This window comes from Oncorhynchus keta, unplaced genomic scaffold (genome assembly GCF_023373465.1).
Source record: "Oncorhynchus keta strain PuntledgeMale-10-30-2019 unplaced genomic scaffold, Oket_V2 Un_contig_862_pilon_pilon, whole genome shotgun sequence".
Lineage (NCBI taxonomy): Eukaryota > Metazoa > Chordata > Actinopteri > Salmoniformes > Salmonidae > Oncorhynchus > Oncorhynchus keta.
Genome location: NW_026290161.1, coordinates 43751 through 62550, shown reverse-complemented (window position 1 = coordinate 62550; position 18800 = coordinate 43751). Strand labels below are relative to the sequence as shown.

At 45.1% G+C, this 18800-nt stretch overlaps 1 protein-coding gene across 1 annotated transcript in view; it reads left to right on the top strand.

Moving 5' to 3' along the window:
* mrpl13 (mitochondrial ribosomal protein L13) overlaps positions 1-16169 on the top strand; it is a 42276-nt gene extending 26107 nt beyond the window's left edge. Inside the window, exon 7 of the mRNA XM_052512547.1 lies at positions 15992-16169. Coding sequence (XP_052368507.1) covers positions 15992-16016 — 25 coding nt within the window. The 3' untranslated portion in view covers positions 16017-16169. The remainder of the gene's footprint in view (positions 1-15991) is intronic.
* Positions 16170-18800: the final 2631 nt, after the last annotated feature.

Sequence of the window (18800 nt, the reverse complement as noted above, 5' to 3'; positions counted from 1 at the left end):
GTTATAGGGTGTTAACTGGTGTAGTGCTTATAGGGTGTTAACTGGTGTAGTGCTTATAGGGTGTTAACTGGTGTAGTGGTTATAGGGTGTTAACTGGTGTAGTGGTTATAGGGTGTTAACTGGTGTAGTGCTTATAGGGTGTTAACTGGTGTAGTGGTTATAGGGTGTTAACTGGTGTAGTGGTTATAGGGTGTTAACTGGTGTAGTGGTTATAGGGTGTTAACTGGTGTAGTGGTTATAGGGAGTTAACTGGTGTAGTGGTTATAGGGTGTTAACTGGTGTAGTGGTTATAGGGTGTTAACTGGTGTAGTGGTTATAGGGTGTTAACTGGTGTAGTGGTTATAGGGTGTTAACTGGTGTAGTGGTTATAGGGTGTTAACTGGTGTAGTGGTTATAGGGTGTTAACTGGTGTAGTGGTTATAGGGTGTTAACAGGAGGAGACTGAGAACTGAGTCGGTGGTGTCTGTGTGTGAGAATAGAGGAGCGTTCGGCCGCCAGCGGACGCCAGGAGAGAAATGACTCTTCAAGTTGGTTTCCACAGCAGGAGAGGAGAATGGAACTATCAAAATAACGACTACTGTACTTCGTTCTATAGCTAGGATAGCATCATGTTGTTGATGTTCTATAGCTAGGATAGCATCATGTTGTTGATGTTCTATAGCTAGGATAGCATCATGTTGTTGATGTTCTATAGCTAGGATAGCATCATGTTGTTGATGTTCTATAGCTAGGATAGCATCATGTTGTTGATGTTCTATAGCTAGGATAGCAGCATGTTGTTGATGTTCTATAGCTAGGATAGCATCATGTTGTTGATGTTCTATAGCTAGGATAGCATCATGTTGTTGATGTTCTATAGCTAGGATAGCATCATGTTGTTGATGTTCTATAGCTAGGATAGCATCATGTTGTTGATGTTCTATAGCTAGGATAGCATCATGTTGTTGATGTTCTATAGCTAGGATAGCATCATGTTGTTGATGTTCTATAGCTAGGATAGCATCATGTTGTTGATGTTCTATAGCTAGGATAGCATCATGTTGTTGATGTTCTATAGCTAGGATAGCATCATGTTGTTGATGTTCTACAGCTAGGATAGCATCATGTTGTTGATGTTCTATATCTAGGATAGCAGCATGTTGTTGATGTTCTATAGCTAGGATAGCATCATGTTGTTGATGTTCTATAGCTAGGATAGCATCATGTTGTTGATGTTCTATAGCTAGGATAGCATCATGTTGTTGATGTTTTATAGGTAGGATAGCATCATGTTGTTGATGTTCTATATCTAGGATAGTAGCATGTTGTTGATGTTCTATAGCTAGGATAGCATCATGTTGTTGATGTTCTATAGCTAGGATAGCATCATGTTGTTGATGTTCTATAGCTAGGATAGCATCATGTTGTTGATGTTCTATAGCTAGGATAGCAACATGTTGTTGATGTTCTATAGCTAGGATAGCATCATGTTGTTGATGTTCTATAGCTAGGATAGCATCATGTTGTTGATGTTCTATAGCTAGGATAGCATCATGTTGTTGATGTTCTATAGCTAGGATAGCATCATGTTGTTGATGTTCTATAGCTAGGATAGCATCATGTTGTTGATGTTCTATAGCTAGGATAGCATCATGTTGTTGATGTTCTATAGCTAGGATAGCATCATGTTGTTGATGTTCTATAGCTAGGATAGCATCATGTTGTTGATGTTCTATAGCTAGGATAGCATCATGTTGTTGATGTTCTATAGCTAGGATAGCATCATGTTGTTGATGTCCTAGTTCTATAGCTAGGATAGCATCATGTTGTTGATGTTCTATAGCTAGGATAGCATCATGTTGTTGGATGTTCTATAGCTAGGATAGCATCATGTTGTTGATGTTCTATAGCTAGGATAGCATCATGTTGTTGATGTTCTATAGCTAGGATAGCATCATGTTGTTGATGTTCTATAGCTAGGACAGCATCATGTTGTTGATGTTCTATAGCTAGGACAGCATCATGTTGTTGATGTTCTATAGCTAGGATAGCATCATGTTGTTGATGTTCTATAGCTAGGATAGCATCATGTTGTTGATGTTCTATAGCTAGGATAGCATCATGTTGTTGATGTTCTATAGCTAGGATAGCATCATGTTGTTGATGTTCTATAGCTAGGATAGCATCATGTTGTTGATTCTATAGCTAGGATAGCATCATATATGTTCTATAGCTAGGATAGCATCATGTTGTTGATGTTCTATAGCTAGGATAGCATCATGTTGTTGATGTTCTATAGCTAGGATAGCATCATGTTGTTGATGTTCTATAGCTAGGATAGCATCATGTTGTTGATGTTCTATAGCTAGGATAGCATCATGTTGTTGATGTTCTATAGCTAGGATAGCATCATGTTGTTGATGTTCTATAGCTCATGTTGGATGTTCTATAGCTAGCATCATGTTGTTGATGTTCTATAGCTAGGATAGCATCATGTTGTTGATGTTCTACAGCTAGGATAGCATCATGTTGTTGATGTTCTATAGCTAGGATAGCATCATGTTGTTGACGTTCTATAGCTAGGATAGCATCATGTTGTTGATGTCCTATAGCTAGGACAGCATCATGTTGTTGATGTTCTATAGCTAGGATAGCATCATGTTGTTGATGTTCTATAGCTAGGATAGCATCATGTTGTTGACGTTCTATAGCTAGGACAGCATCATGTTGTTGATGTTCTATAGCTAGGATAGCATCATGTTGTTGATGTTCTATAGCTAGGATAGCATCATGTTGTTGATGTTCTATAGCTAGGATAGCATCATGTTGTTGATGTTCTATAGCTAGGATAGCATCATGTTGTTGATGTTCTATAGCTAGGATAGCATCATGTTGTTGATGTTCTATAGCTAGGATAGCATCATGTTGTTGATGATCTATAGCTAGGATAGCATCATGTTGTTGATGATCTATAGCTAGGATAGCATCATGTTGTTGATGTTCTATAGCTAGGATAGCATCATGTTGTTGATGTCCTATAGCTAGGACAGCATCATACTGTTGATGTTCTATAGCTAGGATAGCATCATACTGTTGATGTTCTATAGCTAGGATAGCATCATGTTGTTGATGTTCTATAGCTAGGATAGCATCATGTTGTTGATGTTCTATAGCTAGGATAGCATCATGTTGTTGATGTTCTATAGCTAGGATAGCATCATGTTGTTGATGTTCTATAGCTAGGATAGCATCATGTTGTTGATGTTCTATAGCTAGGATAGCATCATGTTGTTGATGTTCTATAGCTAGGATAGCATCATGTTGTTGATGTTCTATAGCTAGGATAGCATCATGTTGTTGATGATCTATAGCTAGGATAGCATCATGTTGTTGATGATCTATAGCTAGGATAGCATCATGTTGTTGATGTTCTATAGCTAGGATAGCATCATGTTGTTGATGTTCTAATCTATAGCTAGGACAGCATCATACTGTTGATGTTCTATAGCTAGGACAGCATCATACTGTTGATGTTCTATAGCTAGGATAGCATCATGTTGTTGATGTTCTATAGCTAGGATAGCATCATGTTGTTGATGTTCTATAGCTAGGATAGCATCATGTTGTTGATGTTCTATAGCTAGGATAGCATCATGTTGTTGATGTTCTATAGCTAGGACAGCATCATACTGTTGATGTCCTAGTTGCAATTTGTCTCATTGTCATCCGTCTGCAATCTACTGAGATGGGTCACCTCTAAGCTAAGACGAGCTCTATGGTTTCTGGAATCCACTCTCATTCGTGACTGGTTTTTGCTCAGACATTCTCACTGACTGCCTCTGTGGCTCAGTGTAAACAATCTCTGAATAAATAGTCTGGTTAGATTTGCATGCCCCGGTAAGCCTAGTAGAAATGGGATTGGCATTATCATAAATATGTATTTACCTCATGTAGTCCGTGGCGGGTTGAGACAGCCAGGCCCACTATACTCTCCCCCAGGAGTGATGTATTATGTGTCTCAGTGAGGAGCTCTGCCCCTGATTCAGTGGCACTTTTCCACTTTTGTTAATGTGGTGAGGCACGATGCCCAGCCAAGGCTACGGTGCCAGGCTCAGTCACTGTGAGGGATGGTCTGCCAGCTTCCCTGCCCTGAAACATAGCCTGCTATACTGTGGCCTTCATTTCTAACCCACTGTGAGCTATACTGTAGCTAGTGAGGCTGCCTCACTGTGAAGGATGGCTAGATAGACCTGACCGGAACCGCAGGCTGATTTCCTGTTGGCTCACTGTGAAGGATGGATAGCTAGACCTGTACGTCTGGGGCTCAGACGTAACTATAGACAGGAGGAGCCCCAGACGTACAGTCACTAGCTATAGAAAGGAGGAGCCCCAGACGTACAGTCACTAGCTATAGACAGGAGGAGTCCCAGACGTACAGTCACTAGCTATAGACAGGAGGAGTCCCAGACGTACAGTCACTAGCTATAGAAAGGAGGAGCCCCAGACGTACAGTCACTAGCTATAGAAAGGAGGAGTCCCAGACGTACAGTCACTAGCTATAGAAAGGAGCCTGTACCCCAGACGTACAGTCACTAGCTATAGAAAGGAGCCTGTACCCCAGACGTACAGTCACTAGCTATAGAAGGGAGCCTGTACCCCAGACGTACAGTCACTAGCTATAGAATGGAGGAGCCCCAGACGTACAGTCACTAGCTATAGAAAGGAGGAGTCCCAGACGTACAGTCACTAGCTATAGACAGGAGGAGCCCCAGACGTACAGTCACTAGCTATAGACAGGAGGAGCCCCAGACGTACAGTCACTAGCTATAGACAGGAGGAGCCCCAGACGTACAGTCACTAGCTATAGAAAGGAGGAGTCCCAGACGTACAGTCACTAGCTATAGAAAGGAGGAGCCCCAGACGTACAGTCACTAGCTATAGAAAGGAGGAGCCCCAGACGTACAGTCACTAGCTATAGAAAGGAGCCTGTACCCCAGACGTACAGTCACTAGCTATAGAAAGGAGGAGCCCCAGACGTACAGTCACTAGCTATAGACAGGAGGAGCCCCAGACGTACAGTCACTAGCTATAGAAAGGAGGAGCCCCAGGCGTACAGTCACTAGCTATAGAAAGGAGCCTGTACCCCAGACGTACAGTCACTAGCTATAGACAGGAGGAGCCCCAGACGTACAGTCATTAGCTATAGAAAGGAGGAGTCCCAGACGTACAGTCACTAGCTATAGAAAGGAGCCTGTACCCCAGACATACAGTCACTAGCTATAGACAGGAGGAGTCCCAGACGTACAGTCACTAGCTATAGAAAGGAGGAGTCCCAGACGTACAGTCACTAGCTATAGACAGGAGGAGCCCCAGACGTACAGTCACTAGCTATAGAAAGGAGCCTGTACCCCAGACGTACAGTCACTAGCTATAGACAGGAGGAGCCCCAGACGTACAGTCACTAGCTAAAGAAAGGAGCCTGTACCCCAGACGTACAGTCACTAGCTATAGACAGGAGGAGCCCCAGATGTACAGTCACTAGCTATAGACAGGAGGAGCCCCAGACGTACAGTCACTAGCTATAGAAAGGAGCCTGTACCCCAGACGTACAGTCACTAGCTATAGAAAGGAGGAGCCCCAGACGTACAGTCACTAGCTATAGACAGGAGGAGCCCCAGACGTACAGTCACTAGCTATAGACAGGAGGAGCCCCAGACGTACAGTCACTAGCTATAGACAGGAGGAGCCCCAGACGTACATTCACTAGCTATAGAAAGGAGCCTGTACACCAGACGTACAGTCACTAGCTATAGAAAGGAGGAGCCCCAGACGTACAGTCACTAGCTATAGACAGGAGGAGCCCCAGACGTACAGTCACTAGCTATAGAAAGGAGAAGCCCCAGACGTACAGTCACTAGCTATAGAAAGGAGCCTGTACCCCAGACGTACAGTCACTAGCTATAGAAAGGAGGAGTCCCAGACGTACAGTCACTAGCTATAGAAAGGAGGAGTCCCAGACGTACAGTCACTAGCTATAGAAAGGAGGAGCCCCAGACGTACAGTCACTAGCTATAGAAAGGAGGAGTCCCAGACGTACAGTCACTAGCTATAGAAAGGAGGAGTCCCAGACGTACAGTCACTAGCTATAGACAGGAGGAGTCCCAGACGTACAGTCACTAGCTATAGAAAGGAGGAGTCCCAGACGTACAGTCACTAGCTATAGAAAGGAGGAGCCCCAGACGTACAGTCACTAGCTATAGAAAGGAGGAGTCCCAGACGTACAGTCACTAGCTATAGAAAGGAGGAGCCCCAGATGTACAGTCACTAGCTATAGAAAGGAGGAGTCCCAGACGTACAGTCACTAGCTATAGAAAGGAGGAGTCCCAGACGTACAGTCACTAGCTATAGAAAGGAGGAGTCCCAGACGTACAGTCACTAGCTATAGAAAGGAGGAGTCCCAGACGTACAGTCACTAGCTATAGAAAGGAGGAGTCCCAGACGTACAGTCACTAGCTATAGAAAGGAGGATTCCCAGACGTACAGTCACTAGCTATAGAAAGGAGGAGTCCCAGACGTACAGTCACTAGCTATAGAAAGGAGCCTGTCCCCCAGACGTACAGTCACTAGCTATAGAAAGGAGGAGTCCCAGACGTACAGTCACTAGCTATAGAAAGGAGGAGTCCCAGACGTACAGTCACTAGCTATAGACAGGAGGAGTCCCAGACGTACAGTCACTAGCTATAGAAAGGAGGAGTCCCAGACGTACAGTCACTAGCTATAGACAGGAGGAGTCCCAGACGTACAGTCACTAGCTATAGAAAGGAGGAGTCCCAGACGTACAGTCACTAGCTATAGAAAGGAGGAGTCCCAGACGTACAGTCATTAGCTATAGAAAGGAGGAGCCCCAGACGTACAGTCACTAGCTATAGAAAGGAGGAGTCCCAGACGTACAGTCACTAGCTATAGAAAGGAGGAGCCCCAGACGTACAGTCACTAGCTATAGAAAGGAGCCTGTACCCCAGACGTACAGTCACTAGCTATAGACAGGAGGAGTCCCAGACGTACAGTCACTAGCTATAGAAAGGAGGAGTCCCAGACGTACAGTCACTAGCTATAGACAGGAGGAGTCCCAGACGTACAGTCACTAGCTATAGAAAGGAGGAGTCCCAGACGTACAGTCATTAGCTATAGAAAGGAGGAGCCCCAGACGTACAGTCACTAGCTATAGAAAGGAGGAGTCCCAGACGTACAGTCACTAGCTATAGAAAGGAGGAGCCCCAGACGTACAGTCACTAGCTATAGAAAGGAGGATTCCCAGACGTACAGTCACTAGCTATAGACAGGAGGAGCCCCAGACGTACAGTCACTAGCTATAGACAGGAGCCTGTACCCCAGACGTACAGTCACTAGCTATAGAAAGGAGGAGCCCCAGACGTACAGTCACTAGCTATAGAAAGGAGGATTCCCAGACGTACAGTCACTAGCTATAGACAGGAGGAGCCCCAGACGTACAGTCACTAGCTATAGACAGGAGGAGCCCCACAGACGTACAATCACTAGCTATAGACAGGAGGAGTCCCAGACGTACAGTCACTAGCTATAGAAAGGAGGAGCCCCAGACGTACAGTCACTAGCTATAGAAAGGAGGAGCCCCAGACGTACAGTCACTAGCTATAGAAAGGAGGAGCCCCAGACGTACAGTCACTAGCTATAGAAAGGAGCCTGTACCCCAGACGTACAGTCACTAGCTATAGAAAGGAGGAGCCCCAGACGTACAGTCACTAGCTATAGACAGGAGGAGCCCCAGACGTACAGTCACTAGCTATAGACAGGAGGATTCCCAGACGTACAGTCACTAGCTATAGACAGGAGGAGCCCCAGACGTACAGTCACTAGCTATAGACAGGAGGAGCCCCACAGACGTACAATCACTAGCTATAGACAGGAGGAGTCCCAGACGTACAGTCACTAGCTATAGACAGGAGGAGCCCCACAGACGTACAATCACTAGCTATAGACAGGAGGAGTCCCAGACGTACAGTCACTAGCTATAGAAAGGAGGAGCCCCAGACGTACAGTCACTAGCTATAGAAAGGAGGATTCCCAGACGTACAGTCACTAGCTATAGACAGGAGGAGCCCCAGACGTACAGTCACTAGCTATAGACAGGAGGAGCCCCACAGACGTACAATCACTAGCTATAGACAGGAGGAGTCCCAGACGTACAGTCACTAGCTATAGACAGGAGGAGCCCCACAGACGTACAATCACTAGCTATAGACAGGAGGAGTCCCAGACGTACAGTCACTAGCTATAGAAAGGAGGAACCCCACAGACGTACAATCACTAGCTATAGACAGGAGGAGTCCCAGACGTACAGTCACTAGCTATAGAAAGGAGGAGCCCCAGACGTACAGTCACTAGCTATAGAAAGGAGGAGTCCCAGACGTACAGTCACTAGCTATAGACAGGAGGAGTCCCAGACGTACAGTCACTAGCTATAGACAGGAGGAGTCCCAGACGTACAGTCACTAGCTATAGACAGGAGGAGTCCCAGACGTACAGTCACTAGCTATAGAAAGGAGAAGCCCCAGACGTACAGTCACTAGCTATAGAAAGGAGGAGCCCCAGACGTACAGTCACTAGCTATAGAAAGGAGGAGTCCCAGACGTACAGTCACTAGCTATAGACAGGAGGAGTCCCAGACGTACAGTCACTAGCTATAGAAAGGAGGAGTCCCAGACGTACAGTCACTAGCTATAGAAAGGAGGAGTCCCAGACGTACAGTCACTAGCTATAGAAAGGAGGAGCCCCAGACGTACAGTCACTAGCTATAGAAAGGAGGAGCCCCAGACGTACAGTCACTAGCTATAGAAAGGAGGAGCCCCAGACGTACAGTCACTAGCTATAGACAGGAGGAGTCCCAGACGTACAGTCACTAGCTATAGAAAGGAGGAGTCCCAGACGTACAGTCACTAGCTATAGAAAGGAGGAGCCCCAGACGTACAGTCACTAGCTATAGAAAGGAGGAGTCCCAGACGTACAGTCACTAGCTATAGAAAGGAGGAGTCCCAGACGTACAGTCACTAGCTATAGAAAGGAGGAGCCCCAGACGTACAGTCACTAGCTATAGACAGGAGGAGTCCCAGACGTACAGTCACTAGCTATAGAAAGGAGGAGTCCCAGACGTACAGTCACTAGCTATAGACAGGAGGAGCCCCAGACGTACAGTCACTAGCTATAGAAAGGAGGAGTCCCAGACGTACAGTCACTAGCTATAGAAAGGAGGAGTCCCAGACGTACAGTCACTAGCTATAGAAAGGAGGAGTCCCAGACGTACAGTCACTAGCTATAGAAAGGAGGAGTCCCAGACGTACAGTCACTAGCTATAGAAAGGAGCCTGTACCCCAGACGTACAGTCACTAGCTATAGAAAGGAGCCTGTACCCCAGACGTACAGTCACTAGCTATAGAAAGGAGCCTGTACCCCAGACGTACAGTCACTAGCTATAGAAAGGAGGAGTCCCAGACGTACAGTCACTAGCTATAGAAAGGAGGAGCCCCAGACGTACAGTCACTAGCTATAGAAAGGAGGAGCCCCAGACGTACAGTCACTAGCTATAGACAGGAGGAGTCCCAGACGTACAGTCACTAGCTATAGAAAGGAGGAGTCCCAGACGTACAGTCACTAGCTATAGACAGGAGGAGCCCCAGACGTACAGTCACTAGCTATAGAAAGGAGGAGTCCCAGACGTACAGTCACTAGCTATAGAAAGGAGGAGTCCCAGACGTACAGTCACTAGCTATAGAAAGGAGGAGCCCCAGACGTACAGTCACTAGCTATAGACAGGAGGAGTCCCAGACGTACAGTCACTAGCTATAGAAAGGAGGAGTCCCAGACGTACAGTCACTAGCTATAGACAGGAGGAGCCCCAGACGTACAGTCACTAGCTATAGAAAGGAGGAGTCCCAGACGTACAGTCACTAGCTATAGAAAGGAGGAGTCCCAGACGTACAGTCACTAGCTATAGAAAGGAGGAGTCCCAGACGTACAGTCACTAGCTATAGAAAGGAGGAGTCCCCAGACGTACAGTCACTAGCTATAGAAAGGAGGAGTCCCAGACGTACAGTCACTAGCTATAGAAAGGAGGAGTCCCAGACGTACAGTCACTAGCTATAGAAAGGAGGAGTCCCCAGACGTACAGTCACTAGCTATAGAAAGGAGGAGTCCCAGACGTACAGTCACTAGCTATAGAAAGGAGGAGTCCCAGACGTACAGTCACTAGCTATAGAAAGGAGGAGTCCCAGACGTACAGTCACTAGCTATAGAAAGGAGGAGTCCCAGACGTACAGTCACTAGCTATAGAAAGGAGGAGTCCCAGACGTACAGTCACTAGCTATAGAAAGGAGGAGTCCCAGACGTACAGTCACTAGCTATAGAAAGGAGGAGTCCCAGACGTACAGTCACTAGCTATAGAAAGGAGGAGTCCCAGACGTACAGTCACTAGCTATAGAAAGGAGGAGTCCCAGACGTACAGTCACTAGCTATAGAAAGGAGGAGTCCCAGACGTACAGTCACTAGCTATAGAAAGGAGCCTGTACCCCAGACGTACAGTCACTAGCTATAGAAAGGAGCCTGTACCCCAGACGTACAGTCACTAGCTATAGAAAGGAGCCTGTACCCCAGACGTACAGTCACTAGCTATAGAAAGGAGGATTCCCAGACGTACAGTCACTAGCTATAGACAGGAGGAGCCCCAGACGTACAGTCACTAGCTATAGACAGGAGGAGCCCCAGACGTACAGTCACTAGCTATAGAAAGGAGGAGCCCCAGACGTACAGTCACTAGCTATAGAAAGGAGCCTGTACCCCAGACGTACAGTCACTAGCTATAGAAAGGAGCCTGTACCCCAGACGTACAGTCACTAGCTATAGAAAGGAGCCTGTACCCCAGACGTACAGTCACTAGCTATAGAAAGGAGCCTGTACCCCAGACGTACAGTCACTAGCTATAGAAAGGAGCCTGTACCCCAGACGTACAGTCACTAGCTATAGAAAGGAGCCTGTACCCCAGACATACAGTCACTAGCTATAGAAAGGAGCCTGTACCCCAGACGTACAGTCACTAGCTATAGAAAGGAGCCTGTACCCCAGACGTACAGTCACTAGCTATAGAAAGGAGCCTGTACCCCAGACGTACAGTCACTAGCTATAGAAAGGAGCCTGTACCCCAGACGTACAGTCACTAGCTATAGAAAGGAGCCTGTACCCCAGACGTACAGTCACTAGCTATAGAAAGGAGCCTGTACCCCAGACGTACTGTCACTAGCTATAGAAAGGAGCCTGTACCCCAGACGTACTGTCACTAGCTATAGAAAGGAGCCTGTACCCCAGACGTACTGTCACTAGCTATAGAAAGGAGCCTGTACCCCAGACGTACTGTCACTAGCTATAGAAAGGAGCCTGTACCCCAGACGTACAGTCACTAGCTATAGAAAGGAGCCTGTACCCCAGACGTACTGTCACTAGCTATAGAAAGGAGCCTGTACCCCAGACGTACAGTCACTAGCTATAGAAGGGAGCCTGTCCCCCAGACGTACAGTCACTAGCTATAGAAGGGAGCCTGTCCCCCAGACGTACAGTCACTAGCTATAGAAAGGAGCCTGTACCCCAGACGTACAGTCACTAGCTATAGAAGGGAGCCTGTCCCCCAGACGTACAGTCACTAGCTATAGAAGGGAGCCTGTCCCCCAGACGTACAGTCACTAGCTATAGAAGGGAGCCTGTCCCCCAGACGTACAGTCACTAGCTATAGAAAGGAGCCTGTCCCCCAGACGTACAGTCACTAGCTATAGAAAGGAGCCTGTACCCCAGACGTACAGTCACTAGCTATAGAAGGGAGCCTGTCCCCCAGACGTACAGTCACTAGCTATAGAAGGGAGCCTGTCCCCCAGACGTACAGTCACTAGCTATAGAAAGGAGCCTGTCCCCCAGACGTACAGTCACTAGCTATAGAAAGGAGCCTGTACCCCAGACGTACAGTCACTAGCTATAGAAGGGAGCCTGTCCCCCAGACGTACAGTCACTAGCTATAGAAAGGAGCCTGTACCCCAGACGTACAGTCACTAGCTATAGAAAGGAGCCTGTACCCCAGACGTACAGTCACTAGCTATAGAAAGGAGCCTGTACCCCAGACGTACAGTCACTAGCTATAGAAAGGAGCCTGTACCCCAGACGTACAGTCACTAGCTATAGAAAGGAGCCTGTCCGTCCATGTTTCCCCAGTTGATTACCTTTCCGTCTGGAATGTATATGATCTATATCATCTACTCCTCCATTTCAACGTGAAAAGCCCGTCTAGACATATGTATCACACTTATAAGGTAGCCTACATTTCAATCAACACTAACCCTGTAGCTAACGCAGCTCACTCAAATTAATTACATTCATGGAAATTCTTTCTTTTGGTTTTTGGAGCAATATTTTCCAAAAGAAGATTAAAGTGACATTTGTCACGACCCTCACGTTTTCCATCCAGTGAGGAAATGTAGCCTTTTATTTAACTTCCCCTCACTTTGCGTGCGAATGTCATCAATCTCAAGTTAATTGTCCCAATCCTACCTTTCTCATGACATTACACAAAGCCTGTGTCCCAAAAGGGCACCCTTTTCCCTATGTAGTGCCCTACTTTTGACCTGGGCCTTTTATAAAGGGAACCGGGTGCCATTCTGGAACGTGTCATTCAAGGTAAGAGCAGAACATGTGTCCTAAAGCTGTATTCTATTAGGGTTTTTTACTGCTGCTGAGAAGTGCTGTTTTTAATACGAAGACCAACTTAAAGGACGAGACTTTATGAAAGTTGTTAACAATCCTTTTTTAAAGATGTTTTTTATTTTTATTTTCTCAAAAGACTTGAGCAGAGACGGTCCTTTTCTTTCAAATGAAAACGTTGAGATGAATAGTGTGATGTCTGGTGGGTGAAACATCACCTCAGGTGGTTTCCATTTTTAAAATAGGGAGGAGGCTCCAAGTTTAATTCTTTACAGTAACACCGTGTTCAAGGAACACTCCACGTTCACGACAGAAAGAAAATGTCAAGGGGACAATAAAACCAAAATGTAATTGATGATAGAACACATTTTAACGATCAAGACTTGGAAACAAAACAGTGATTTTTATCTGTCAACCTGTCTATAAAGATGGGAGTCTGAGAAAGAATAGGGAATCTGTTTCAGGCAACAACTCCACTTTGTAAACTACATTTCCCATAGTACTCTGCTCATCAGTGTATCTCACCCTAGCAGTCATCAGAATATAGTCCTGTCAGCCCTAGCAGTCATCAGAATATAGTCTTGTCAGAACACTGTCCACCCTAGCAGTCATCAGTGTATAGTCCTGTCAGCCCTAGCAGTCATCAGTATATAGTCCTGTCAGGACACTGTCCGCCCTAGCAGTCATCAGTATATAGTCCTGTCTGGACACTGTCGGCCCTAGCAGTCATCAGTATATAGTCCTGTCAGCCCTAGCAGTCATCAGTATATAGTCCTGTCAGGACACTGTCCGCCCTAGCAGTCATCAGTATATAGTCCTGTCAGGACACTGTCAGCCCTAGCAGTCATCAGTATATAGTCCTGTCAGGACACTGTCCGCCCTAGCAGTCATCAGTATATAGTCCTGTCTGGACACTGTCGGCCCTAGCAGTCATCAGTATATAGTCCTGTCAGCCCTAGCAGTCATCAGTATATAGTCCTGTCAGCACTGTCCTAGCAGTCATCAGTATATAGTCCTGTCAGGACACTGTCAGCCCTAGCAGTCATCAGTATATAGTCCTGTCAGGACACTGTCCGCCCTAGCAGTCATCAGTATATAGTCCTGTCTGGACACTGTCGGCCCTAGCAGTCATCAGTATATAGTCCTGTCAGCCCTAGCAGTCATCAGTATATAGTCCTGTCAGGACACTGTCGGCCCTAGCAGTCATCAGTATATAGTCCTGTCAGGACACTGTCAGCCCTAGCAGTCATCAGTATATAGTCCTGTCAGGACACTGTCGGCCCTAGCAGTCATCAGTATATAGTCCTGTCCGCCCTAGCAGTCATCAGTATATAGTCCTGTCAGGACACTGTCAGCCCTAGCAGTCATCAGTATATAGTCCTGTCTGGACACTGTCAGCCCTAGCAGTCATCAGAATATAGTCCTGTCAGGACAGTGTCAGCCCTAGCAGTCATCAGTATATAGTCCTGTAAGGACAGTGTCAGCCCTAGCAGTCATCAGTATATAGTCCTGTAAGGACACTGTCAGCCCTAGCAGTCATCAGAATATAGTCCTGTCAGGACACTGTCAGCCCTAGCAGTCCTCAGTATATAGTCCTGTCAGGACAGTGTCAGCCCTAGCAGTCATCAGAATATAGTCCTGTCAGGACACTGTCAGCCCTAGCAGTCCTCAGTATATAGTCCTGTCAGGACAGTGTCAGCCCTAGCAGTCATCAGTATATAGTCCTGTCAGGACACTGTCAGCCCTAGCAGTCATCAGTATATAGTCCTGTCAGGACACTGTCAGCCCTAGCAGTCATCAGTATATAGTCCTGTAAGGACACTGTCAGCCCTAGCAGTCATCAGAATATAGTCCTGTCTGTTTAGCAGTCATCAGTATATAGTCCTGTAATCTTAAGAACAATCCTGTCAGGACACTGTCAGCCCTAGCAGTCATCAGTATATAGTCCTGTAAGGACACTGTCATGTAGCAGTCATCAGAATATAGTCCTGTCGGGACAGTGTCAGCCCTAGCAGTCATCAGTATATAGTCCTGTAAGGACACTGTCAGCCCTAGCAGTCATCAGTATATAGTCCTGTAAGGACACTGTCAATCCCTAGCAGTCATCAGTATATAGCCCTGTAATGTCAGCCCTAGCAGTCATCAGAATATAGTCTTGTCAGGACAGTGTATTGTGATAAATGATGTGTTTCTCTGTTTACTGATCTAATCTTAAGAACCAATCAGTGAGCCCATTCAGGCCTGGAATTCCAGCGATGTAATTGACCTCGGGTGATGTTCAAGGTCAAACCAATCCTGGCCCTTTTTATTGAAGACCTAGTTGATATTCACTGACTGACATCACATCAACAGTCACCAAGCACTCTGGACATGGTCTCAATCTAATACCGTCAACACATACTAATGTAATACAATATAAAGTTGTTTGTTGTGAATAGTACAGCTACTTTACTTAGTAATAACTGTCTTCTGTTTCTGCTTTTAAGACCATATTGCTGACATGATAGTTACCACGGTGATATTTCATTCAACCTTCTACAGGTTATTCTTATTGAGATGACGTTTATGTTGCTGTTCTACATGATAGTTACCACGGTGATATTTCATTCAACCTTCTACAGGTTATTCTTATTGAGATGACGTTTATGTTGCTGTTCTACATGATAGTTACCACGGTGATATTTCATTCAACCTTCTACAGGTTATTCTGATTGAGATGACGTTTATGTTGCTGTTCTACATGATAGTTACCACGGTGATATTTCATTCAACCTTCTACAGGTTATTCTTATTGAGATGACGTTTATGTTGCTGTTCTACATGATAGTTACCACGGTGATATTTCATTCAACCTTCTACAGGTTATTCTGATTGAGATGACGTTTATGTTGCTGTTCTACATGATAGTTACCACGGTGATATTTCATTCAACCTTCTACAGGTTATTCTGATTGAGATGGCGTTTATGTTGCTGTTCTACATGATAGTTACAACGGTGATATTTCATTCAACCTTCTACAGGTTATTCTTATTGAGATGACGTTTATGTTGCTGTTCTACATGATAGTTACCACGGTGATATTTCATTCAACCTTCTACAGGTTGTTCTTATTGAGATGACGTTTATGTTGCTGTTCTACATGATAGTTACCACGGTGATATTTCATTCAACCTTCTACAGGTTGTTTATGTTGCTGTTCTACATGACTGAGTTGTAACGTCCGTGTTGTTCTCTCTGCAGACCTGAAGACTACAGGATGAAGTGATCCATCAGAAGGCTGTTGCTAGGCATCTTCTTCTTCTTCTGTCCTGTTACTTGTACTGGCATTTTACATCCAGGTGACATTTACTGTACACACCACAAACCTTTTTCTGTCGTCCCAAATAATGTACAAAAATAAAACTAGTTCTCTTGTCAACTGTTTTTCTTTTTTTCTTATTTTTCCGTGAGAATAAATCATGATGTATATTTCATCCTTTCTGTGGTGAAAGTTTGATGAGTTAAAAAAAATTGACTTTCGTGTGTTTCATTCAACCTCAGCTGCAGTGAGAGATTCATTGGTGTGAGTCCCAAACGGTCCCCTATTCCCTGTTTAGTGCACTACTTTAGACCAGGGCTCTGATCAAAAGTAGTGCACTATACAGGGAATAGGGTGCCAGTTGGGACTCGAGCATCGGCTGCGGTCAGCTGCCTTTTTAGTTCTGTTGTATTTGAGAGAATATTAAAGTGGAGATTCTTTGCCTACCAGCCACAGACCATTTCTGCAGTCTCTTCTGAAGTCTGATCTCTCCTCTAATTCGACCACACTTCGACCTTAATTGATTTCAGATGCCTCTGAGACCTTTTTATAATGCCAGCATAGCCTCTTGATGTCTGGTGGCCCCTCAGGAAACCATTGTGGAAATGTACCTCAACAGTAAGCGTGATACTATAGTCATTGGGCTCTTTTTTTAGACTGGGGAGTCAGCAACGTTTTATAGTTTGGCTTCACTGGTGTTTACCACAGACAGCAGCACTGTCTGACACACTGTGTTGACTGGACTTGATGAATCAACTGGACTCAAGTGGTCCTGTTCAAATGAAGTCAGATTTACCTGTCAAGACAACCCATTTTGGCTGTTACAGGGAAAATGTCTCATTCTCTAGAGAAGCAGTTGATGGGAGTCCTGCTGTTCTTTTGAAAGAAGAAACATATTGTTTGTAGAATGCAGTGAGGCAACTGAACTTATATCAGAGGAGGACCGTCCTCAGTGAATTTCATAAAAATGTCAATTGTGAAACTTTTTTTTAAGTTATCCTTTTTTAGATAAAACTATGCTAAATATATTCACGTCACAAAATAATTGATTAAAACACATGGTTTTGCAATGAAGGTCTAAAGTAGTCTCTCTGTAGCCGGAGGACAGCTAGCTTCCGTCCTCTGGATACATTGACTTCAATACAAAACCTAAGAGGCTCATAGTTCTCACCCCCCTTCCATACACTTACACGGCAATTATGACAACTTTCAGAGGACGTCCTCCAACCCATCTTAGCTCTTGCAGGAAGAACTGACATGTTGTCCACCCAATCAAAGGATCAGAGAATAAATCTAGTTCTGAAAGCATAAGCTACAGATAGTTAGCACTGCAGTGCATAAAATATGGCGAGTAGTTGACTCAAAGAGAGAGAAAGACATTAGTTGAACAAATTCATTTCTTCCAAAATGAAGGAGAAGCAAGAGAGCGAGTGTTTTTCAGTTTCACTTACTTAGCTAGCAAATGCAGGTAGCTAGTTTAGCCTACTCAAACAGAGGGATGCTAAGTTAGCTAGCTGGCTATGACAGAGGGATGCTATGTTAGCTAGCTGGCTATGACAGAGGGATGCTATGTTAGACCTAGCTGGCTATAACAGAGGGATGCTACGTTAGCTAGCTGGCTATGGCAGAGGGATGCTAAGTTAGCTAGCTGGCTATGACAGAGGGATGCTATGTTAGCTAGCTGGCTATGACAGAGGGATGCTATGTTATAGCTAGCTGGCTATAACAGAGGGATGCTACGTTAGCTAGCTGGCTATGGCAGAGGGATGCTATGTTAGCTAGCTGGCTATAACAGAGGGATGCTATGTTAGCTAGCTGGCTATGACGGAGGGATGCTATGTTAGCTAGCTGGCTATAAGAGGGATGGTTTTACAAATATATCGCCAACGGGTCCCGCCGGTGTAACTGCTCACTGACTGTAAAGTTACTGCATGATTGTAGTGGGTTTACTAATGCGTTAATAATAGTTATATTGGCTTTGTTTACTAGGACGGTACTTTGGCTAATACCATGGCAACAATGTAGGCTGTGTGTAGCAGTTATGACATGGTTTGGTTTGGAAAGTTTTTTTTTTTTGCCTGGTCATATACAGTTGATGTGTTTGTTGTGCATTGCAAGTCCAAACGAAGGGAAAAGGTGAGAGGAGGAGAGAGCGTAGATGTGAGAAAGAATACAATGTGGCTGCTATGAATGTGACCTGTGTTTACATGTGAACAGTAGGTGTATTCATGCCACTGATTCTGTTGGGAAAAACGTTTCTTAAACGGAACGAAACGGGGATAAACATACCTGAATTTGTCCAATAAAAACTCTTGTTTGCAACTGTTGGACTAATGATTACACCCTAGATCAGCTAGATGCAGGCAAGAGTGTTGAAGGAGGTAATGAACGTGTCACTGTCTGTCCAAACATTTTCTCTCGACCTGTGTGCACCTACATTGTAATCTTTAGTTCATAGTCTAGGTTGTAGCAACCTCATGATGGGTATAGGAACAATTAGAGTATCATGTAGGGGCCTAAACCTGTCACTGTTATATTGAACTGGGTGAATGGAATATGAATGACAGTCATCCAATATGCTGTAATAGAAATAAGGCTGTGCTCATGAGAAAATAAATGGTCCTCCCTCATCTTCAACGGCACCAACCGCCACTGACTTATACCTAGTTCTCACAGGCCCTACCCGTGGTGGACAGTGAGTCACATGTCAATCAGACAACAGAACTTATACCTAGTTCTCACAGACCCTAC